The 23,569-nt window shown below is 51.2% G+C and overlaps 2 protein-coding genes across 11 annotated transcripts in view; both read left to right on the top strand.

Annotated features, from left to right (window-relative positions):
* Positions 1 to 10,787, top strand: part of SMARCA4 (SWI/SNF related BAF chromatin remodeling complex subunit ATPase 4) — an 88,262-nt gene extending 77,475 nt beyond the window's left edge. For 5 of the 7 annotated variants that reach the window (XM_081232077.1, XM_081232076.1, XM_081232081.1 and 2 more), the window contains 5 exons: positions 6,494 to 6,602; positions 6,885 to 6,986; positions 7,653 to 7,785; positions 7,977 to 8,119; positions 10,274 to 10,787. In XM_081232077.1, coding sequence (XP_081088203.1) covers positions 6,494 to 6,602; positions 6,885 to 6,986; positions 7,653 to 7,785; positions 7,977 to 8,119; positions 10,274 to 10,306 — 520 coding nt within the window. In that variant the 3' untranslated portion in view covers positions 10,307 to 10,787. The remainder of the gene's footprint in view (positions 1 to 6,493; positions 6,603 to 6,884; positions 6,987 to 7,652; positions 7,786 to 7,976; positions 8,120 to 10,273) is intronic. The other 2 variants (XM_081232078.1, XM_081232082.1) reach the window with 1 other exon arrangement.
* Positions 10,788 to 22,420: 11,633 nt separating this feature from the next.
* Positions 22,421 to 23,569, top strand: part of LDLR (low density lipoprotein receptor) — a 37,235-nt gene continuing 36,086 nt past the window's right edge. For all 4 annotated transcript variants that reach the window (XM_081232146.1, XM_081232144.1, XM_081232145.1 and 1 more), the window contains exon 1: positions 22,421 to 22,595. In XM_081232146.1, coding sequence (XP_081088272.1) covers positions 22,529 to 22,595 — 67 coding nt within the window. In that variant the 5' untranslated portion in view covers positions 22,421 to 22,528. The remainder of the gene's footprint in view (positions 22,596 to 23,569) is intronic.

Below are 23,569 nucleotides of genomic sequence, written 5' to 3'. Positions count from 1 at the left end.
CCTGCATCACCTTGATTAGAATCAAAAGGCAGATGGCTCTTCAGTTGAAAGGTTGTGCTTTGATTGGCAAGAAAAACTGGGGCAGTGTAACAGGCTCCAGGGCAGGTTGTCAGGCAGAAACATTCTCTAGGAGAGGACACCCCAGTTGGCTCCAGGCCCTTCAGAACAGGCCTCTGGGGAGAAGGGAGAGGGTGGAGGGTGGGCGGGTCTGGGAGCCCTTTCCTGAGGGGGCAGGGAGGCCTCAGGCTTCTCCTGCCTTGGACTTTGGAAGGGTGCACTGGCCCTTCATCGGGAGCCCAAGCTTGGAATGGGCACTGCAGGGCAAGAGGCGGCCCTCCGTCTGTGGGGTCAGCGCTGTCTGCTCAGCCCCGAGTCCAGAGCCTGGCGTGAGAGGCGCCGAGGTGAGATGTCTTGAGAACAGTGCTGATCCCCATCATTAATCCCCGGGCCCGCCTGAGCGTGGGCACAGGCCAGGCTGCTAGCCGAGTGGGGCTCAAAGCCACGAGAGGGTTAGCCCAGGTGGCCTTGCTGAGCCGTGCTGAGGTTCTGAGCCTGGCACAGAATTTGTGGGAAGAAGCCCCACCTGCCCAGTTAGGCCGATTCCATCCCCCCCGCTTCACTCCCCGTTGCTAATCGCCATGGTGGAGACAGAGCCCGCCAAAACAGCAACAAAAAACAGGGCTCTAGTGTTAAGGGTCTTAAAAGAGTTACATAAAAGCTTAAAATAGGACAGGTACAGATAGATACCTGGACTCCGGAAACAAGTAGGTTTGGGTGAGCAGGTGGCAGCCTGCCCCTCCCGTCCCTCTGCCCCCCTCGGAGTCCCCTGTGAGATCCTGTGAAGTGCTCAGTGCATTTCAGCAGGCATGTGCTGCTTCTGTACTCAGGAAGCAGTAGAGGAACATTCGTGAAAGTATCAGTAGAATAGAATAAACAGGTAAGGCAGGAGGTGTAAAATGGAAAATTCCAAACAACCGGGGAAGAAAAACGAGGAGAGGGGAAAGGATGAATAAAAAGGTCCAAAGTCAAGGTCAAATAAATGAGAAATTACCAAAACACAGGTAAAATTTAAAATGAAGCCAGGAGACAGCTAGATAAAATAATTGAAAGGCAGATTGAGAAGTGTCAAACTTCTGAGGTGAAACTCAGAAACTAAATTAAAAATGCAATTTAACTAAGATTAAAAGTTAGGAGGAGGGGGCTTCCCTGGTGGCGCAGTGGTTGGGGGTCCGCCTGCCGATGCAGGGGACACGGGTTCGTGCCCCAGTCCGGGAGGATCCCACGTGCCGCGGAGCGGCTAGGCCCGTGAGCCATGGCCGCTGAGCCTGCACGTCTGGAGCCTCTGCTCCCCAATAGGAGAGGCCACAACAGTGAGAGGCCCGCGTACCGCAAAAAAAAAAAAAAGTTAGGAGGAGGGAAGAGAGAGTGTCTGCGGGGGCCTCCGGGGAGGTGTGGAAGTGGGTCTGTGGGTCCCGGATGGTGGCAGCACGGTTTCCCCACCCGCCGACCCCCAGACACACCTTGGTCCCGGCAGTCCAGGGATCCCCAGCACCCGTAGCTCCCAGGGTGGCCATCCTGCCACTTGAGAAGGAGCTTGAGGCCTCTCTGCCTTGGCGCCGCTCGGTACTCAGAGCTGCGGGTGGTAACATGGGGGCTCCAAACAGGAAGCACGCTCCTCAAGACCGAGGTCACTCAGCCCTGCAGAGTGGCCTTGGGCCTCCCTGCACTCACATGACCAGCTCCGCCCACCCCCGGCCACAGCTCCTGGGCTTGCTGTGCCTCTCATTTTCATCTTCTCCCTGGTCCTGAGAAATGTTCTTTGCAGTGCCATGAACGGTGCTCATTACCCGCAGCCAACATCCCTGAGTAGCTGCCACAGCAGAGCACAGCACTGGCCCTCGCGGCGTTCAGGTCAGCTTGGGGAAGCTGGAACGTACGCTTGGAGTAGATGCCACCCCTGAGAGCCAGGCTGGATTATGATCCGGCTTCTGCGGCTTGCCATGTGACCCTCTTCTCCAGAATGAGGGTTTCACACTAAGTGGTTTCAAATCCAGCTTAGCGGGGGTGGGGGTGGGGGTGGTCAGGTTTTCTTTAAAATGAGATTTGGATTTCATCGTTGAACTGTATTAAGAAACATGAGCCCCCAGCTGTGTCATTGCCTCCTGTAAAATAATCAGTTCATTAGAAATTTTGGCTCATGAGATTCTTAATCAGCTTTGTGACCTACAGCCAGTCCAGCCCTCAGCATGTGGACCCTGCAGTAGAGCTTCCCCACCCTCCCTCTTTGTTGGAAGAGTGTGCTAAGAGTGCAGGGCAGGCAGCCTACAGACCTTCCTTGTTGGCAGGTTCCTTGGTGAATATCATTTCCTTTCACTCGTGCATGAGTCAGGAGTTTTTCTGTACCACACAGCCATAAATCTGACACTGAGATTGATCTTTTAAGGGTGGATGCCTGGCAGGTGGAGGTTCTTAGTAAAAATCTGTAAGTGGATCTGCCTCAGACTTCTCACTTTTCTAATTCTCGAGATATCCTTGACTTTGTAATGGGTCAAAAAATTGAACCTGGAAAGTAATTTTGTACTAATACCTCTTTAATGTGTTTCATTGTATCATTTTCAAATTTCATGTATGGTGTACATACATGTAATCTGAGATTCTGTTTCAGATAAATGTTCTGCTGCTAAGTCAGTTTTTAAAATCCTGGCCTGCTCATATCCAGGACCCTTGCTGGCTCAGTTCACTAAGCATCAAAAGAGAAAATAGTCCCAGGGTGAGAAGATGTTATCAAGAGGTGTCATGGGAAGAGGGTCTGAACTGCACTCTAGGAAGGAGAGGGGGGCTGAGGGACTGGGGAGGAGGCAGCTAGGATCTGTCTTGAGTACTATCTTCAGTTGATTGCTTCTGCCTGCCTGAGGCTATGAGGGCTCAAGAGATAGTGCTCTGATCCATTTGCAATGTCTGCCCTGGTCAAAGGGTGAGGAATGGAAGGTATCAAGCAGTATGTTATCATCCCCAATACAGACATTCTTTCTGTTATTTTCAGGATTCATACCAGGGGTCAACAAACCAAATTTGCAAACTAGCAAAAATATAGATATGGGCCACCACTTGTATGTGTGTAGTCTGTGAATTAAGATTTTCTTTTTAGATGAGTTTCAGAGAATCAAAAGAAGAATACTATTTCATGATGTGAAATTATATGAAAATCAGATTTTGTTTCTTATAAATGAGGAATACAGCCAAACTCCGTTGGCCTACATGTTCTCTGTGGCCACTTTGGTGCAACGACGGCAGAGTTGAGTAGTTGTAACAGAGGTGGTATGGCCCACAAAGCCTATAACATTTATACTGGCTGTTCATAGATGAAGTTTGCTGACCCTTGATTTAGAAGAGTACATGGGGGGAATTCCCTGGCGGTCCAGTGATTAGGGCTCCACGCACTCACTGTCAAGGGCCCGGGTTCGATCCCTGGTTGGGGAACTAAGATCCTGCAAACCGTGCAGTGCGGCCCCCTCCAAAAAAGGGACAACAACAACAAAAAGATACTAGAACAGTATATGGGAAAGGATGGGAGAGACCCCTGACTTAGCCTAGGGGACCTGTGCTCAGGTCTTGCCTGCCACCAATTTTCTGTGTCTGGGCCAGCTCTCCTAACCTCTCTGGTTTCTCCATCTGTTCGAATGGGATATCGACGGATGACCTCTTAAATACTGAGAGTCTGTGGTTCTGTCCTGTTCGGGGGTTTGGGTCTGTTTTTTTGTTTGCTTTGTTTGTTTTGCTTTTTGTCTCTTCTGATTCTTTGTTTCTCCTTCACATGTTATCATTTTGTTTCAAGGACACATCAAAGGATGTGTCCATTTAGACTTTGGGGCTCTAGGTATCAGGAACTCAGGTCTAAGCCCTGCAAGCAGAACAGGGGTTCCTTTGGCTTGGAGGCCATGGAGGAGTTAATGAAGTCTAGCTTTCAGGACCCAGAGCCACCTGCCACCTCTCCCCTTACCCCTGTGGTGAAACACAGCTCTGGGCACCGTCCTCAAGGCCTCACACACCAAGAAAAAAGACCTCTGCTTCCCCAGCTCCTGGTAAAAAGGCCCAGGGAAGAGCTCTTATTGGCTGGCTGTGTCCCAGGCTCTTGCCTGGACCAGTCACTGAGACCAGACGGCTGAGGAGCTGTGCTTGTCCGCACCATAGTCTTGGGGGGAGAGGTGGGGACTCAGTGACGGGCAGCCCCACCAGAACCCTGAGTTGGTGTGGGGGAAGGCACATTCCCATAGGGAGGAGACCATCTGGGCAGGTTAAATAAAAGGGTCCCAACCAGGGCTCTTCAGGCTCCAAGGAGAAGGGCTTAGAAAACTAGATAAGGCCTCCCCCACTGCGTGGTCACAAACCTCGTTCAGTAAGAAATGACCTCTGGGCTAGATGTGGGAGGAATTGGAGGTCCAGGCACGGCCCTAGTCACTCTGAGCCCCTCTGTGTCTCGTGTCCCGATGTGATGGGGACAGGGCAGTGAACGAGGTGGAAGAAAATCCCTGCTGTGGGAACTGACATCTAGAGGCTGGAAAATAACGTCACTGTCATATGTAACAGCAGCCACCATTGCTAGTGTTACCAAAAACCAGGTGACAGCCCAGGCTGGAGGCATTAGGGCCATGGTGGGTGCTTCCTTTCTTTGTATCTGAATTGGGGTCACAGGGCCGATCCTGACAGCATCAGGATTTTCTCAGGCTCCTTCACTCGCGTGCCCACCGCTGCCAGGCGGCCGGACACAGAGCAGAGTCAGAGATGGAGTTCCAACAATTCTGCCTGGCAGAAACTTCTTCAGAGCAAGTCTCACAAGGCAGGAGGCATGTCTCACCAACAGTGGTGAGCGGGGGGGCCAGGCCTGAGGGCTCACCCTGTGGGATCCCGTAACCTCAAGTTCAAGAGGAGGCCAAGCTCGGCCAGGTGCTGGAGGTCGGGGAGGCTCACAGGAGCAAGCACTGAAGGCTTGTGCCTTTACGTGTCATCTCAGTCATCCGTGTTATTACGAGGTGTTGGGAAGATGACATTTATGCGGAGGTGAGGGTGGGAGCCGGGGTTCCCTGGGGGAGCAGCCGCTTCGGTGATTCTGAGGTGACTGAGCAGGTGGAGAGGGGCGCTGACATCGGAGGTCCCGGGCAGCCCACCTGGAGGGCCAAGCAGCCCCGAGGAGGGGGGCGCCGGTGAGCAAGCCTGGAAGGCCACACCAGCCCCTGGTGCGGGGGAGGTGAGGGCTCTCCAGGGGACTTCTAAGGATTAAAAATGACTTCTCAGCACTTTGGCAAGGAAAATCTTATGGCAGTGGCTTTTCAAGAGGTCTTCACCGTCAGGGCAGTTTTAAAAGTCCCCGTGACCCTGGCGCCCTGCCCCTCCCTCACACACGCCCAGTTCCAGGCCCTCTGCCCTCAGCACGTTGCACCAGACAACAGTTCTCGGGCCAGGTGGGCCTTTTATTCCTCAAGGACGCAATTCCCCCAGAGGTTTATGAGGGTTTTGCTCTGGAATTTCCCTCTGTATGATGGCGCTGGAGTACCGCTTCCTGAGCTCCCTGAAGGACCACGCACACCCCGAGGCCAGGCCACCTCTGTGGATGCCATGGGTGAGCACGGAGCCCATGGCCCTGGCACCACGTACAAGCCTGTTAGAGGGCTGCAGCGTTAATTTAGCGGGTCTAAAACTGGCGTTGCCAGGAGACAGCATCGCCACGCTGGAGGCTGAAGGGAGGCTGAGGGTGGATGTCTCTCTCTTCGCCCCCTCCTCGTCCAGGCACTGGGAGGATGTTGCCTCGGAGCTCCTGGCCCCAGCATAGCCGGGCACAGGTGTGGCACAGCCTAGCGGCCCAATGCTCGGGTTCCTCATCTCATGGCCACTCATGGCACGTCTTTCCTCTGCTCCCTCGTGCAAAGCAAGCACCTCGTTGGAAAAGACTAGAAAACAGCTTTTGTCATCCATTAGCATCTTGCCGGGGGACATCTTTCCTTGGGTTTTGGCCAGATTCTCTGAAGTTCACCGCTTGTAAGTGCCGCCTGTGAGAGGTGCACAGTATGCTTGGGAAACTGGCCTCTGCAGATGCTGGCACTTGATGCTCCCAACATGAGCAAACTGATTTTTTGCGTCGTAAATAAATAATCAGGGTTCTTCTCCCTCATTCAAGTGCCAAGGCTTTTGCTGCATGTGGCACGTGTTGCTGTTTCCTCCAGGGCTGGGGTGGGGGGGCGATGGGAGGAAGTTGGGTGAGTTCGGAGCCTCGATTCAAATGCATCAGGGGTCTCTCTGCATGGCTGCCCCTCAGAAATGTTCCAGAACTCAAAAGACAGCACAGGTACAGGAAATAATTCCCGAGTCAGCTTTGAATTTCTCACCGGCTCTGTCCTCAAGCAATGGGGAAGTGGCCTGGTGGGGGGCGCCGGGCAGGGGACGAGGGCTCCCTGGCAGGCAGGGCCTGTGAGTGACGCCGCCGTGTCCCTCCTTGCAGTAGTAGTGGACGTCAGCTCAGCGAGGTGTTCATCCAGCTGCCATCCCGCAAGGAGCTGCCCGAGTACTATGAGCTCATCCGCAAGCCTGTGGACTTCAAGAAGATAAAGGTAACCCCGTGTTGAGTGTGCGGGGAGGGCGGGGGTGCTCCCCGCAGGGACATGCCACGTTGGCGTTTGCGGGATTCCGAGCCTGGGCCTCGGGCCCCCCCAGGCAGGGAGCCAGGCGTTGGCCGTTGGGGTCCTGAGGATGTGACGGGCGGCCCCTCCCCAGCACCCACAGCTGGGCCTCCGAGTCTGCACAGAGCCTGGGGGTTCAGCCGTGACCTCGTCAGGCAGAGGGACGCCGGGTGTGAGGGGGTCCAGAGGTAAGGCCGCTTCTCCTGCCCACAGGAGCGCATCCGCAGCCACAAGTACCGCAGCCTCAACGACCTAGAGAAGGACGTGATGCTGCTGTGCCAGAACGCACAGACCTTCAACCTGGAGGGCTCCCTGGTGAGCAGCCCCCAGCCCCGGGTGACACGCCCCTCACCCCCCCTCCCGTGAATTGACTGGTTTTAAAAAAGATTCCCTCCAACTTGGAGTGTTTTACTCATTACAGAAGCAATGTGTGTGTATTACTGAAAAAATAGAAAATAAAAACAAACTAAAAAGAGGAAATAGACTCGGTGCCATCCGTCCATGGTGACCCTGGGAAGTCTGTGTACATCTCGGAATCTGTTTTGAATTCACTCGGGGACTCTCTTGAAAGGAATCCTGTGCTGTGTCCCATCCTGGGATGAAATTCATGTACACACACAGCCTTATTAGCCTAACAGTTTCCCTAAGTGTCGGGATGGGTGCCTCTCGGAAAAGAGATCTGATAGTCACATGTCTGGGGGGACCTGCTGGCTTCAACGAGGGGCATTAATGTTGCGGCAGAACCTCTCGGAGCCTTTAAAAACGCGCTCAGTGCGGTGCTTCAAAGGGAGGGAGGAACGTGTGGTTATTTCTGAACGAACACACCGGACGTTTTGTCTGGGACCACTTCATCAACCCAGTGCTCTCTCGGGCACCGGCTGGGAAAGGATTATTGAGCTGTCCCTCTGCCAGGACTGAGGCCCAGCGGGCGGGGAGCTCCCCAGCAGGCCTCACACCTGAGCCCTGTGTGTTTCCACCCAGATCTACGAAGACTCCATCGTCCTCCAGTCGGTCTTCACCAGTGTGCGGCAGAAAATCGAGAAGGAGGAAGACAGTGAAGGGGAGGAGAGTGAGGAGGAAGAGGAGGGCGAGGAGGAAGGCTCGGAGTCGGAGTGTGAGTCTAGGCAGGGCGGGCAGCGGGGCGCATTGGGGAGGGGCTGCAGCCCATCCTCGGGGTGGGGGGAGGCGGGGATGGGGTCACACCCACCTGAGAGGACCCGAAGCCCACACGGCTCCCAGACGCCCCTGGCTCCGAGGTGCCATGCTCTCCCGAGCTCACATCTTTCCTCCTGGTGCCCACCCCAGCTCGCTCCGTCAAAGTGAAGATCAAGCTGGGCCGGAAGGAGAAGGCCCAGGACCGACTCAAGAGCGGCCGGCGGCGGCCGAGCCGTGGCTCCAGGGCCAAGCCGGTGGTGAGCGACGACGACAGTGAGGAGGAGCAGGACGAGGTAAAGCCCGCGGGGCCCGGGCAGGCGGGTCACTGCACACCCGCCCCTTGCCAGGTGCTGGGCCCTGGTCCAAGGCCAACACCCCCGCTCCCCAGATGCGGAGACCGAGGCTCAGCCTTATATGGCCTGGGACTCAAGTCCAAGTCCACGCGGCCCTACAAGCACTGCTCTTGGAGCTGGTGGGCTTCAGGCGGGGCATCCCAGCCTGTTGCTGCTGCAGCAGCCTGCAGAGCTGCCAACCCAGGACACCAGGGTTGCCGAGCTCGGGCCGGCAGTGTTCGGGTGGGAGGCGGTGAGATCGGAGGTGCTGCCAGCTGGTCCCCATGCCCACAGCACAGGGCCCTCCAGCTGCCAGGACTGCCATGGTGTCCTCACTGCGTGGGGCACACGCCGTGCAGCCCAGGTCTCTGCTTGCGGCTCTGTTCCGGCCTGTCTAGAGGGATTTTTAAAGAATGGTAGTGGGTTGAGAAAAAGCAAGTGAAGAACACAGGTCCCATAATCCACAGTCATAAAAACATTGTGCAGCAGACCTTGTGAACGGGGCTGTGAGCGATGCCTCGGTGACAGTCCCCCTGGCACAGGCTGCAGTCCCCCGCACACCAGGGAAGAGCCACAGGAGCATCAGGCCTGGACAGTTTCATGGGCGTGGGGGCACGAGCAGACCCACTGGCTGGGTTTAAATAAGTTTTGCCCTCTGGCTCTAGCCCGGATGCAGGCCCTTCCCTGCTGTAGGACCTGGGCATTTCGCTTTACTTCTGAGCCTGTCTCTACGTCTACAAAGCAGGGAGGTCAAGTGGATTACATGGGGCCTGGCTCCTGGAACAGTCTGACAAGCACCATTTTGCATTTTGTTGTTGTTAGTCTTCTTTTTTTCTTTTTTAAAATATTTATTTATTTGGTTGCACCAGGTCTTAGTTGCAGCACGCAGCCTCCTTAGTTGTGACATGCGAACTCTTGGTTGCAGCATGCATGTGGTATCTAGTTCCCCGACCAGGGATGGAACCCGGGCCCCCTGCACTGAGAATGAGGAGTCTTAACCACTGGACCACCAGGAAAGTCCCTCGTTAGTTTTCTTGTATAGCTATTTGCAATAGCAGCAAAACCAGGTGCCTCAGGACTTCCCTGGTGGCGCAGTGGTTAAGAATCCGCCTGCCAATGCAGGGGACACGGGTTCGAGCCCTGGTCCGGGAAGATCCCACGTGCCGCAGAGCAACTAAGCCCATGCGTCACAAGTGCTGAGCCTGCGCTCTAGAGCCCGTGAGCCACAACTACTGAAGCCTGCGCACCTAGAGCCTGTGCTCAGCCACAAGAGAAGCCACTGCAATGAGAAGCCACTGCGATGAGAAGCCCCTGCTCACTGCGACTAGAGAAAGCCCGCGTGCAGCAATGAAGACCCAACACAGCCAAAAATAAATTAATTAATTAATTAGGAAAAAAAAACCCAGGTGCCTCAGAATAAATCTGACCATAGACATCCATGGTCTTATGGGGACATTAATGACATTGTGAACACGGGAGTGGTGGCCCTTGTTTCTGGAGAGGAGGGTCTGGGCTGTAAAGCTCCCCATCTGCCCATCTGGATCCAGCAGGGCTTCTTTGGCCCTTGCCAAGCTGTTTAAAATGTTTATACAGAAGAGCAGAGATTTTACATGGTCAGGAATCGCCAAGGTGGTTTTAAAGCCACAGATCAGGGGAATTCCCTGTCGGTCCAGTGGTGAAGACTTGGCGCTGTAATTGCTGTGGGCCCGGGTTCCATCCCTGGTCAGAGAACTAAGATCCCGCAAGCTGCGTGGCATGGCCACAAAAATAAAAATAAAGCCGCAAGTCAGGGGCACAGGGACAGGCAGACAGCAGTGGGACAGAGCAGGGAAGGCCCAGCAAGCCTCCCACGTCCCAAGGAAGAGTCGATGTGGACGCAGGGGACAGTCTGTGGGAGAACAGTGACGTCACGGAGTGGCCGTGGCAGCAGGGGATGAGGGCAAAGGCCAGTCAGCACCCAGCCTCGCGGAGCCAGGGCTGCCCACTCCCTGCAGGGCAGAGCGGTTCTGCTGCCTGCATTGGTGGTTGAGTGCATCTAAAGCCGAGGTCGGCGCCAGTCGGGGTGCTCCTGAGGGTGGGGCTGACTCACGCTTTCTCCTCCTGTCCCCGCTCCAGGACCGCTCAGGAAGTGGCAGCGAGGAAGACTGAGTCCCAACATTCCAGAGTCTCAACCCCGAGCCGCTCGTTCCAGATCTGAGATGGTGTAGCCCTTAGCAGTAACGGGTAGCAGCAGATGTAGTTTCAGACTTGGGATAAAACTGTATAAACGAAAATCTTCCATATTTATACAGCAGAGAAGATGTAGGACTGTTTGTGTCTGGCCCTGTCCTGGCATCAGTAGCGTTTGTAACAGCATTAACTGTTTAAAATGAGAAAAGAAAAAAAAAAGAATTATGAATTGGGGAACACACGACACCTGTTTTTCTTTTCCATCCCTGGCAGTACTGTTCCGGCCGCAGTTTGGAATCACTGTAGTTTAAGCTGTGGATGCATGTGTGTAGCCGTCCACTCCTCGTACTGTATTTTATTGGACAGGTCAGACTCGCCAGGGCCAGGGGTCCACAGGCCCGGCGGGGGTATGTCAGTGTCACTGGATGTCAAACAGTAATAAATTAAACCTACAACAAAAGTCTTGTCTTCTGGTGGACTCATTCCTGGCTCCTGGGGTGGTGGTGAATGTCCGCTGCCACCCCAAGCGCTGCGAGGCCCTGGGGCCCCATATGGGGCCTCACCGTATCTGGGGCCCTGTCCTCCCATCACCAGATCCCAGGGGTCCCATTTCACAGGGGAGGACACTGAAGCCCACACAAAGGCAAACACCTTGCCCAGGCCTCACACCATCTGACTGCAAGCCTGGGCTCTCTGGCTCCCTTACCACTGCCATTCTCCATCATGTGTTCAAGCCTGCCCTGTCATGCAGGGAGCAAACAGCTCAGTCCCTTCCCCTCTGCAGCTAAGGTGGGGTCGGGGAGAGAGTCACATAAACAGGCAGGTGCAGGACTTCCCTGGTGGCGCAGTGGTTAAGAATCCACCTGCCAGAGGGAGGGGATATGGGGATATATGTATACGTATAGCTGATTCACTTTGTTATACAGCAGAAACTAACACAACAATGTAAAGCAATTATACTCCAGTAAAGTTGTTAAAAAAAAAACAAAAGACATTAAAAAAATAATCCACCTGCCAATGCTGGGGACACGGGTTTGAGCCCTGGTCTGGGAAGATCTCACATTCCGCAGAGCAACTAAGCCCATGCGCCACAGCTACTGAGCCTGTGCTCTAGAGCCTGCAAGCCACAACTCCTGAAGCCCACGTGCTGCAACTACTGAAGCCCGCATGCCTAGAGCCCACGCTCCACAACAAGAGAAGCCACCGCAGTGAGAAGCCCGTGCACCACAACGAAGAGTAGCCCCAACTCGCCGCAACTAGAGAAAGCCCGCGTGCAGCAACAAAGACCCAAAGCAGCCATAAATAAATAAATAAATTTATTTCTTTTGGGAAAAAACAGCAGGTGCCACACAGCAGTCAGAGCCGTGACACAGGAATCCCAGGGCATTGTGGGAGCTCAGGTGATCAGGGAGAACTCCCAAGTCCAGAACTTACTTTGGGTTCTATAGTTTTTGTCTCTTCATTAAGATCTTGCATTTGCGAGTCATTGTCATCATATCATCATATTTGCCTTTAATTCTTCAAACACTGTTCACTTTAATTCTCTGAACATATTTTTATTGACTGCTGTGAAGTCCAGCATCTGGACCCTGGAGAGAACATTTCTAGTGACTGCTTTTTTTCTCAGGGTGGGTCACACTTTGCTCTTTCTTTGCATGTCTTGCCTGTTTTTTTTTTTTTTTTTTTGGCCTTGCTGCCTGGCCTGTGGGACCACAGCTCCCCAACCAGGGATTGAACCCATGCCCTCGGCAGTAAAAGCGCAGAGTCCTAACCACTGGACCGCCAGGGAAGTCCCTCAAAAATGGACATTTTTAAATAATAGATTTTAGCAGCTCTGAATTCCAACCCCCACCACCACAGGCCGTTGTCCTGGTGGCATTTTTGTTTTGTTTTAGTTATTGCTGAGCTGACTCTGTAGGGTCTCTCTCCCCCACTGTGTGCAGCTGTTTATGTCTCTGCTCAATTTTTGAAAGTTATTGTTTTTCATTATCTTTAAGCTGACTCCCTCTCGGAGTCACCCCTGGGTCAGCCAGTGATGACACACAGGTTGTGCTCAAACCCCTGAGTCAGTGAGGCCCTGTGCCAGGGGCCCGTGCTCAGGCAGTTTGCAAGCCAGGCCTGCCTTTGCTTTCTGCCGTCCCTCTTGCGTCTTCTCAACACGTGCACATGGCCTCCTGCTGAGCAGCTTGCTTGGATTTGTGGGTTGATGGGGCTCCCTCTGTCTCTCGTGCAGCCTGGTGTGTGCACACGTCTTTCCAGACCCTAAGGATACAAGGGGCCAACTGTTTCATTGTCCGGACCTCCCGATTGAATGCTGACTAGTTTACCCATCTGCAGCCAGCATCTCAACCTCAGCTAGTTAAGAGGCCTTGGCCTTCCCCATTCATTCCACCCTGAGATCCCTGCTGTTTCCAATTTGCCCAGTGGCCTGAGGTGTTACTTGTCTCCTAGTCAAGTCAGCCCCCTCCAGCAATGATATTCATGGCTTGTCCAGTCCAATAGGAGCTGGGAGGCCAAAAAAAACCCATTACCTCCCACTGCTCTTACCTTGCCATTCAGTAATTATTTTTGAGTAAATTCTTCTTAATTTGTTAAATGCCTTTGATTAATCTCCAGAATCTTGAAATGGTTGTTTTTGACAACTCTGTCTAGTTTTAACATTGCTTTTATGGAGTGGATTTGCCAAGATACTCATGTCATTTTGAAAGTCCACATTTTTGTGTGTGAATGGCTTCGACTTCATTTTAACAAATTTGAATTTATTTTAATGTGTACAGAAAAGTAGCTCACCTTGATTTCATGGTATTTAGACTGAGGCCAATTTAAAAATGTGTCCCTTGAGGGGGCAAAAAGTATATGTGAAATTTGAGTAGGAGAAAAGTGTTTGTCTGATATAGTTTGTTAGTGAATAGATGGCAGCAAAATCCAAAATAATACTTACTTGCCATGAGTTCATACCTCTCTCATGTCAAAGTCTGGAGTTGGTGCCTCACAGTGTTGGAGAACAGCTTCTTCTCTGTCTTGTTGCTTTAGTACTTGCCACCCCTATGTCCAACATCACCTCATGGCCCAATTTGGCTGCTGGTGCTCCATCTATCCATTCCACATTCCAGCCGTCAACAAGGAGGCAAGGGGAGGGAGATCCTCTCTGAAAACTGACATTTCACTCTTATGTGCTCGTTGGCTACAACATAGTCAAGTGGCCACACCTAGCTGCACAGGAAGCTGAGAAATGCAGCCTATCTTCTGGTGCCTATGTGCCCAGCTAAAGTTGTGGGCACACCACTTGCTCACTGCGTACTTTGAGGTGGTTAGCCCCAGTTTTCAGATGAGAAAACTGAGGCACAGGGAAGGGAAACATGTGCCCAAGCCTGCACAGCCAGTCCTAGAACCAGTGGTTGTCAAGCCCCACTTGCCTTCCTCCCACAGTGGGTGGTTGTGGGTTTGAATCCTGGCCCTGCCACGTCCAGGCTATGTGACTTTGGGCAGTTCTCTGCACCTCTCTGAGCCCACTAGGAGATGAGAAACCAAAAGATGCTCACGGAGGTTTCTTATTTCTTTTGGCATTTCTGTATTTTCTACGGTGACAATGAAAAGAGAAATAATTGAAGAAAAAAAGTGAAGGGCATCAACAAGAGGGGCCAGTTGGGCTGAACACCCACACGTGCAAAGCCAAGTGTGATGGTGACCCAGGAACACGTGGGCTGTGCTGGGGGTGAGAGTTCATCCCCCTGGCCTGGCTCTCCCACGTTGACCTTGGCCTGAGGTCCTGGAACCAGCCTGGCCCTCATGTGGACACTGGCCAGGAACCAGGGACCTCTACCAGCCTGAACTCCTGTCGCTCCTGGTGACAGCTGCTAACTGCCTCCCCACCACCCCCCACTGGCCTTTGCTCTCAGCATCCGTCTATCTGGACAGTCCTTTCCCCTCTATCTCGGCCCGGCTGGCCAGTACCTTCCTCCCCCATTTATCCCAACAACGCTGAGGGGTGTTGACTTCCCTCCCATTTCACAGATGACACAAGTGAAGTTTAGAGAGGTTGAGACACTTGCCCAAGACCACACAGATTTGGGCCCAGGTTTGTGGGGCACAGGAGTGAGTCCTCGGGGGCTGGGACCTGCTCCGAATCTGGAGGAAAGGCCCTGGGTCTGGGAGGGTGAAATGGCCCCTGGAAAGGGTGCTGCGTTGAGTAATGTAGCCAGGTCTGTGTCCTCAGGGAGCCAGGGAAGGCCCCAGCAAGACTTGGGTGCGCAGGTCCCTTTGGCTGGAATGCCAGATGGTCAGGTTATGATGGGAGCCCCTGGGGTGCCCTGACTGGGAGGGGGGCAGTCAGGAAGAGTATGGAGCATCACATGTGACAGACGGCCACAACAATATCTCCCACCCCATATTCACTTCTAGAACCTTGCAACTCCCCGACCAAGACATGGAATCTAATTCTCTTTCCCTTGACTTTGGCTTGGGACTCTTGGTAAGTAGTAGAGTGCAACAGAAGTGATAATGTGACCACCGCTAAGAGTGGGTCATACAAAGCACCACAGTTTGTTGGAACACTCCCTCTTAAAGCCGTCAGCTCTCATGGAACAGCCCAAATGCCTAGAAGCCACCATGTTGTGAGGAAGCCCGAAGAAGCCCATGCCAAGAGACCACCGAGACCACAGGAGGAGAAAGAGATGGGTGGCCAAACCCCACCTGTGTGCACCTGCCCAGATGAGCCCTTCCCACCTTCCCGACACAAAGAAAGAGAACAAACTGATTGTTGTTTTAAGCCACTAAGCTGTGTGGTGATTTCTTACACAGTGATGGCAACTGGAACATCCTAAAACAATTTTTCAAATGACATGGGTCTAATTAAGCTAACATGGAAAGATCTTTAGAGCAATGTTAAGGCTAGGAAAGCAAGCTACACAATGAAATGTCCAGCAAGATGCCTTTTTAAAAATTAATTAATTTATTTATTTATTATTTTTGGCTGTGTTGGGTCTTCGTTGCTGTGCGTGGGCTTCCTCTAGTTGTGGCGAGCGGGGGCTACTCTTCATTGTGGTCTGCAGGCTTCTCATTGCGGTGGCTTCTCTTGTTGCTGAGCATGGGCTCTAGGCACGCGGGCTCAGTAGTTGTGGCTCACGGGGTCTAGAGAGTAGGCTCAGTAGTTGTGGTGCACAGGTTTAGTTGCTCCAGGGCATGTGGGATCTTCCTGGACCAGGGCTTGAACCTGTGTCCCCTGCATTGGCAGGTGGATTCTTAACCACTGCGCCACCAGGGAAGTCCCAAGATGCCTTTTTTTTTTTTTTTTTCTTTTTGCGGTATGTGGGCCTCTCACTGCTGTGGCCTCTCCCGTTGCGGAGCACAGGCTCCGGACGCGCAGGCCCAGCGGCCATGGCTCACGGGCCCAGCCGCTCCGCGGCATATGGGATCCTCCCAGACCGGGGCACGAACCCGTATCCCCTGCATCGGCAGGCGGACTCTCAACCACTGCGCCACCAGGGAGGCCCCCAAGATGCCTTTTTTGTAGCACACACAGGGTCTTAGATATTTGCTTTGGACCATGTCTCTGCCACATAAACATTTAGCGAAAGCTCTGTCAGGATATACCCCCAGACACACTATATCCTGAACAGCTGTTACCCCTGGAAGCAGGGGACAAGAAGATGGAGTTGGGAGCTTCTCCAAGCTAGTGAGGTTTAGGACACATGTCCATTTTAAGACCCATTTCTTGATTCCTCACCAACGTTTAATTCAACAGAATAGTTGGTTTCTAGTTTATGTCATGGTCTCAGAGATTTCTGCTTCAATGAGGCCATTTGTATCTTCCAGAGCATTCATACTGACAAGGTGCCCAAAGCCCAGCTCATCGTGTTCCTCCCACACCTGATTCCGCTTCTGTGTCCCCACCTCTTAGGTGGCTCCAGTGGCCCCAAGAAATCTAACTCAGCTCTCATCCCTTTCCCTCAGCCTCCTACATCCAGTTCGTCCCCCAGCTCAACCATTCTCCTTTATAAGTATCTTCAATCCACCCACCTCTTCTCCATCTTTGGCCCCTACCTGGCCCACCACCGCTGCCATCGCTGGTTTGGACCAGTGTGGTCTGCTCCTCCCTGGTTCCCCAGCTCCCACCCTCACTCCCCACCAGTCTTTTCTTCCACATGGCCAGAGACTTCTAAACTCTTCCAAATCCTTGAGCGCACATGGAGCCCTGATCATCTGAGCCTGGCAACTCTCCGGCCATGTCTTCCTAAACCTCAGCCACACTGAAATTTCACACCACACACTTACAGGTGTTTGCACATGCAGGTCCCTCTTTCCATAATGCCTCGCTTGGCAAATCTCCTTCCCCTGAGCCTCGTCTCAAATGTCATTTTCCTGCCCCTTCTCACCTTTCGTTGACAATCTGTAGGAGGAAGCATGTAGGCGCCCCCCAAAAGAAGCCCTCATTGTCATTTTGATTTGTATTTCTCTAATAATTAGTGATGTTGAACGTCTTTTCAGGCCCTTATTGGCCATTGTTATATCTCCTTTGGAAAGGTGTATTTAAGTCCTTTGCTTCTTTTTAATTGGGCTGTTTTGCTGTTGTTGAGTTGTAGAGGTTCTTTATATATTCTGAATATTAATCTCACCAGATATAGGATGTGCAAATATTTCCTCCCATTCCATGGGTTGCCTTTTCACTTTGTTGATAGTGTCCTTTGATGCACTTTAGTTTTTAATTTTGATGAAGTCCACCCTATTTGTTTTTTCCTTTATTCTGTATGCTTTTGTTGTCACAGCCAAGAACTCACTGGCAAATTCAATGTCATGAAGTTTTACCCCAATGTTTTCTTCTAAAAGTTTTATAATTTTAACTCTTACTTTTAAGTCTTTGATCCAGTTTGAGTTAATTTTTGTATATGGTGAAAGTTAGTATGCAAAATAGTAAGCATCATTATTTTGCATGTGGATATACAGTTTTTCCAACACCGTTTGTTGAAAAGACTGTCCTTTCTCCACTGAACTGTCCTGGCACCCTTGTCAAAAATAATTTGGCCAGGGCTTCCCTGGTGGCACAGTGGTTGAGAGTCTGCCTGCCAATGCAGGGGACACGGGTTCGTGCCCCAGTCTGGGAAGATCCCACATGCCACAGAGCGGCTAGGCCCGTGAGCCATGGCCACTGAGCCTGTGCGTCTGGAGCCTGTGCTCCGCAACGGGAAAGACCACAACAGTGAGAGGCCCACATACCGCAAAAAAAAAAAAAAAAAATCATTTGGCCATATATGTGAGTGTTTATTTCCAGGCTCTCTATCCTACTCCATTTTTCTGTATGTCTGTCTTTATGTCAATACCACACTGTTTCGATTGCTGTAGCTTTGTTGTAAGTTTTCCAATCAGGAACTGTGAGACTTCCAACTTTGTTCTTTTTAAGGTAATTTTGGTTATTCAGGGTATCTTGAGATTCCATATGAATTTTAGGGTAGATTTTTCCATTTATGCAAAAAATGTCGTTGGGAATTTGATAGGGACTGCATCAGATCTGTAGATTACTCTGGGTACAATTGACATCTTAACAATGTTAAGTCTTCCAATCCATGAACTTGGGATGTCTTTCCATTTGTGTGTGTCTAATTTCTTTCAACAATATTTTTTAGTTTTCAGTGTACACATCTTTCACCTTCTTGGTTAAATTAATTCTGAAATATTTAATTCTTTTTGATGCTATTGGAAAGGGAATTGTTTTCTTAATTTCCTTTTTGGATTGTTCCTTGCTAGTGTATGAAATACAGCTTTTTTGTGTGTTGATGTTATATTCTGCAACTTTGCTGAATTTATTAGTTTTAGCAGGTGTGTGTGTGTGTGTGTAGACTCTTTAGGGTTTTCAACATATAAAACTTCTACTTCGGGCTTCCCTGGTGGCGCAGTGGTTAAGAATCTGCCTGCCAATGCAGGGGACACGGGTTCGAGCCCTGGTCCGGGAAGACCCCACATGCCGCAGAGCAACTAAGCCTGTGCATCACAACTACTGAGTCTGCGCTCTAGAGCCTGTGAGCCACAATTACTGAAGCCTGTGCACCTAGAGCCCGTGCTCCACAACAAGAGAAGCCACCGCAATGAGAAGCCCGCGCGCAGCAACAAAGACCCAACGCAGCCAAAAATAAATAAATTAAATAAATAAATCTATAAAAAATAAGAAACTTTTACTTTTTCTCTACTTATTCCTTTCTTATTTGGATGCCTTTTATTTTCTTTTAATTGCCTAATTACACTAGCTAGAACTTCCAATACTATGTTGAATAGAAGCGTTGAAAGCAAGCATCATTTTCTTGTTCCTGATCTTAGGAAAAAGTCTTTTTACATTTTCCTAACCAGGGAAATGTTTCACCAATTCAAGCTAAATGAAAATATACTTTTTCTCTAGTAGCCTTCCACATCTCATACCAGAAGTAGCCTCTGCACTCTCCATCTGGCACCGCATGGGCTCATGTTTATATACACATTCTGCCCTGTTCTCTCTCCCGGAGTCCTTGAGGATGAGGTGGTGTCTTGCTCAATTTTGAATCTCCCCAACTACAGACTTGGGGCTTTCTCCATGTTCTCAATACAGGTTTGCCTTCAAGTATGGTGTTCTGCTTGAAAGGAAGGACCGGCAGCCCAGAACAAATTTGAGTTCTGAATAATCAAAGTCCCAAAAATAGTGGAATTCAGAAGCAGGGCATCTCTAATGTTGTTGCAGCCATGCCAGCAATAATATCTCTTGGACTTCCCTGGCAGTCCAGTGGTTAAGACTCTGTGCTTCCACTGCGGGAGTGGCAGGTTCGATCCCTGGTCAGGGAACTAAGATTCCACAAGCCATGTAGTGTAGCAAAAAAAAAAAACCCTCTAATTTTCATTTATTTATTTAACCCTTACTACCACATGGCGCTGGATATATAAACCATTGTCTCTGCCCTCACATGGCTTATAGGCGTTTTTGTGGAGATGATTGATGGCTACCGAGTCAAGGCAAGTCTCTAATTGCACCTACTGGAAGGCACCAAGGCACCTGCAGTTACTCACCCTCTCTCTGCTGACTGCTGGGTCAAAGGCCAGACGACAGCTACGAAGGCTCACCTTGGTCAAAAGACCAGACTCCTTTGTTCAGAAACCTATTCTGGTCTGAGTCTCCTGGTGAATTAGAGAGGTGTAAAATACGACAAAGAAGGCTGTCCATTAATTAGAATGAGGAAAATGCCTGCCCTGGATTTGGGTGACTTTGCACGCCGAGGAATTTTCAGATGAAGTGGATACCATGGAAGGATTGTTTTCAAGTTCCTATGAGAAATAAAGTGATAAATGGAATATTTATACATGGAATGGAATATTTGTAAACAGAATATTTCCTGCCATATCAATAGACAAAGGGTGTCACAGTCATCAATGATTGCAGCCCTCCAATGTGACTGGGTGAGCCCTGAGGAAACTCAGGGCTGAAAAGAATACCTGCCATCTAGCAGCCAACAGACTGCAACCACTCGGGAGATGGTGAGCCCTGAGGAAATTCAGGATGTGAAAATACAGGATACTGGCCCCAGATAGCTGAGGTGCATATCAAAGGAATGAGTTCAGTGAGCCCGGACTTTTACATCTTCCCATACGGAGAAAAGCGTTAATTCCTTAACTTGAGATATCTGGTTTTCTTTAATTAACAATAATCTTTTTATGTTGAGACTACCTGCCCTTTGTTACAAAACTTCTATATAACCTGGCTCCCCCCTCACCTCCTCGGAGCAGTTTCTCAGAGCTATCTGAAACGCTGTCTCCTGGGCTGCAGTCCTCATTTTGCCCCAAATAAAACTTAATTTGCAGCTCTCACGTTGTGCATTTTTTTTCAAGTCAACAAAAGCGTTCCCTAAAGAAAAGAGAGAGGAGAAAAAAAAACAGAGATGTAGTTGCAAAGACAGCCAAACAAAACAAAGCAAAACAAAACAGGGAACCCATACACTGTGTCCATTATGTGCCAAGCAAGCATGGCTCCAGTCACGTTTATTTATTTATTTAGACATTTTTTTAAATTAATTAATTTATTTATTTATGGCTGCGTTGGGTCTTCATTGCTTCACGCGGGCTTTCTCTTTCTGTGAGCACGGGCTCACAACAGAAACTGAGCCAGTGAGGTCTTGCAATTTTTCTGAAGAGAAATCACACCTAGGGCTCCTGACTTTAAAAAATAAATAAATAAATAAATAAGGAGCATATGGTGTAAGGAATTGGAATTGGATGGTGACACATTCATAAATGTTGCAACTCCCAGAACTTGCCTGTCCTTGTAAATTTCTCCAGGTGTTTGCTCATGATCTCATTTGACCCTGATACTGAACCTGCCAAGTAAGGGAAGGGGCATTACTTTCTCTCCCATTTTTATTTTATCTTCCATTTTTAATTTTTATTTATTTATTTTTAATTTTATTTATTTTTGTCTGCGTTGGGTCTTCTTGCTGTGCGGGCTTTCTCTAGTTGCGGCGAGCGGGGGCTACTCTTGCAGTGCGTGGGCTTCTCACTTCTGTGGCTTCTCTTGTTACGGAGCGCGGGCTTTAGGCGCTCAGGCTTCAGTAGTTGTGGCACGCAGGCTCAGCAGTGTGGCGCATGGGCTTAACTGCTCTGCAGCATGTGGGATCTTCCCTGACTAGGGATCAAACCCATGTCCCCTCATTGGCAGGTGGACTCAACCACGGAGCCACCAGGGACGTCCCTATCTCCCATTTTTTAATTGGCAAAGCTAAATGACTCGGGACTTCCTTGGTGGTCCAGTGGGTAAGACTCCACGCTCCCAATGCAGGGGGCCCAGATTCGATCCCTGGTCAGGAAACTGGATTCCGCATGCATGCCCCAACTAAAGATCTCCGCATGCTCCAATGAAGATCCAGCATGCCACAACTAAGACCCTTCACAGACTAAATAAATAAATAAATAAGTGTTAAAAAAACAAAACAAAACTGAGTGGCTCACCCAAGGTCTGTCTGATCCATAAGCTGGGGCTTTTTACTGCCAAACACTGTCTATAAGTTTCTTCCCCTGGATTAAATCACTGTTTTTCTTTCTGTTTCCTCTCTGCCTCTTTTCTGCCTTCTTTCCTGGGTTTCCTGTAAGCCTGCTGAGAGGTAAGTATGCCTTGCCAAACTCAGTTTGTAAAGCCTCAGAGAACCCTGCTCATTCCTGAGGGAACCCTCCAAACCTACCAAATCATTTACGGGAGGCTTTCTGGCCAGGGGCCTCTGGGAAGTTCATGAATCTCCAGACACCCTGATTCTTGAAAGCTGTCCTCCAGCAGCCCTCTGTGGTTTAGGCAATCGGGTTCAGTTCTGACAGCTCTATTTTGTTTTCATTTTGCTTTGGGGAGAGGCTTTGGGCCTCTCTGTTTATTCAACTCCTTCTCCTTAAAGGATAAATCAATATTTATGTCCAGACCCCAGGTGTTGGGTCAATTGATTTTAGAGATGTTTTTGCTCATAATTCATCCAATTGCTGGATCCCACAAAACAAAATCAGTCTTTGGCTGTACTTTCGTGACGATTTTATTTAAATGCCTCATTAATAACTGTTTATGGGGTAATTTGGAAGAACCCTCTAAGACTATATATGACGAAACAGTTAAAATCTATAAACAATTCCTACAAAGGAAAAGGCAAGGAGAGACAGAGGTAGGGGGGTGTAGTTTCCAGCATCTCTAGTTTTTTTCCTTTTGAGTCAGAGGGGAGATGTCATTGGCCAATTAGACGATTTGGAAGGACAGGTGGTTGCTAATCTTCTTTGGGCACCAAAGAGAACGTAACAATTAAAAGTGGAGAGAAATGTAAGGGAGATCCTTCAGGAGACGCGCATTTCCATTTGGGGGTGGGCGTGACGGCGGATCCTCTCTTCAGGGGCTACCCAAATGGGACACATCCGGCAGCCTGTCCCGAAGCGGCTTTGGAAAGGACTGGAATCCGAGTCAGGGCTTCACGGGTTAAGGAGCCCATGTCACATCGGCCGTTCCAAACTCCTCCTCTCGAAACTCCTCCTCTCGCAGTGAGGTGAAGATATTTGAAGATCACCCCACTGCAGACTCCTCCCTCTACGGGAAACCTCACATTGAAATGCTGCAAATGACTGGGGCCCCGCGTGCAGTCGCGTCAGGGCCGCGCGAAGCCCGGGTTTCCAGAGCGGACACAGCGGACAGCAGCCCGGCCCGGGGCGTGACAGGCAGAGGCTGGCAACATGAGGCTTGCGGGCTGCGGGCTGCGCTGGGCCGTCGCCCTGCTCATCGCTGCGACGGCGGGTGCAGGTAAGGCTGGCTCCAGAAGCCCGCGAACTAGGAGAGCCCCTTGGTAATTTTTTTTGCGGGGGAAGAGAACGAAAAATCATTCCACCCTTGGGAGACTTGTGGGAAAATGGCACGAAATCCTTCCCAAGTGGCTCGAGGGAGCACTAAGGGGAGCGCGAGGGTTGGGAGGATCTGAGGGGTCTGGGGGAGTCAGGGGAATGCGGGATGCGGCTTTCCCCACAAGTCTCCACCAGATTGCAGACCCTCTTGTTTTAGAGCCGGGTACGCGGGTCTCCACCAATGGGGGGAGGGACCCCCTCCCAGAGTTATTCTAGGGATCAGAGTGACCCGAAACCCGGCTGCTCAGCCTGGTCCCTGGCTGCACGCTCAGGGGAGTCTGCGGGCGCGCCCCTGCGCCGGTTCACCCTCAGGGGTTACGGCGGCGGGCAAGTTGGCTTTGTGCTGCCCAAGGGTGCTGCTGGCTCCCGGAACCGAGAAGAACGCGTCCAGCGCGGACCCCACACCACACTTCCGCCCAAGGCCACCGCCTTCAGCCCCGCCCCCGAGCTCCCATAGGGCGCCATTGGAACAGGCGAGCCTCGAGCCACTCCCCTTGGCCAATGGGAAGCAGTGGCTGCGGAGGCGCGCGCGACGCCGGGCGGGGCTGGCTCAAGACTAGCGGCGCACCTCGTTCTCGGTGAGGAGGTCCAAGGAGATTCCTCAGGTTGGTCCCAGCTTCTGTCACAAAGGAGGCGTCACGTCCCGGGCCCCTGGAGAAGCTCTGCTAGCGTGGCCGAGGCGCCCGCCGAGCGCCTCGGCCCCCTTGGCGAAGACCTCAGTTTTCCCCTTGATTGTGGCGAGGCCTTCGTCCCCACTTTGTCCTCGGGGGCCGCCCTCACCCAGCCCGCCCGGGACATGTTCACAGACGTGACCCCCAGGCCACCCTCAAGGCCTTGTTTCCTTGCCAGGCTGAAACGTTGCCTCAGAAACTCCCG

The sequence above is a fragment of the Mesoplodon bidens genome, assembly GCF_964165515.1.
Source record: "Mesoplodon bidens genome assembly, chromosome: 4".
Classification (NCBI taxonomy): Eukaryota; Metazoa; Chordata; class Mammalia; order Artiodactyla; family Ziphiidae; genus Mesoplodon; species Mesoplodon bidens.
The sequence above is the reverse complement of the archived record's forward strand: the minus strand, read 5'-3'. Positions and strand labels throughout refer to the sequence as shown.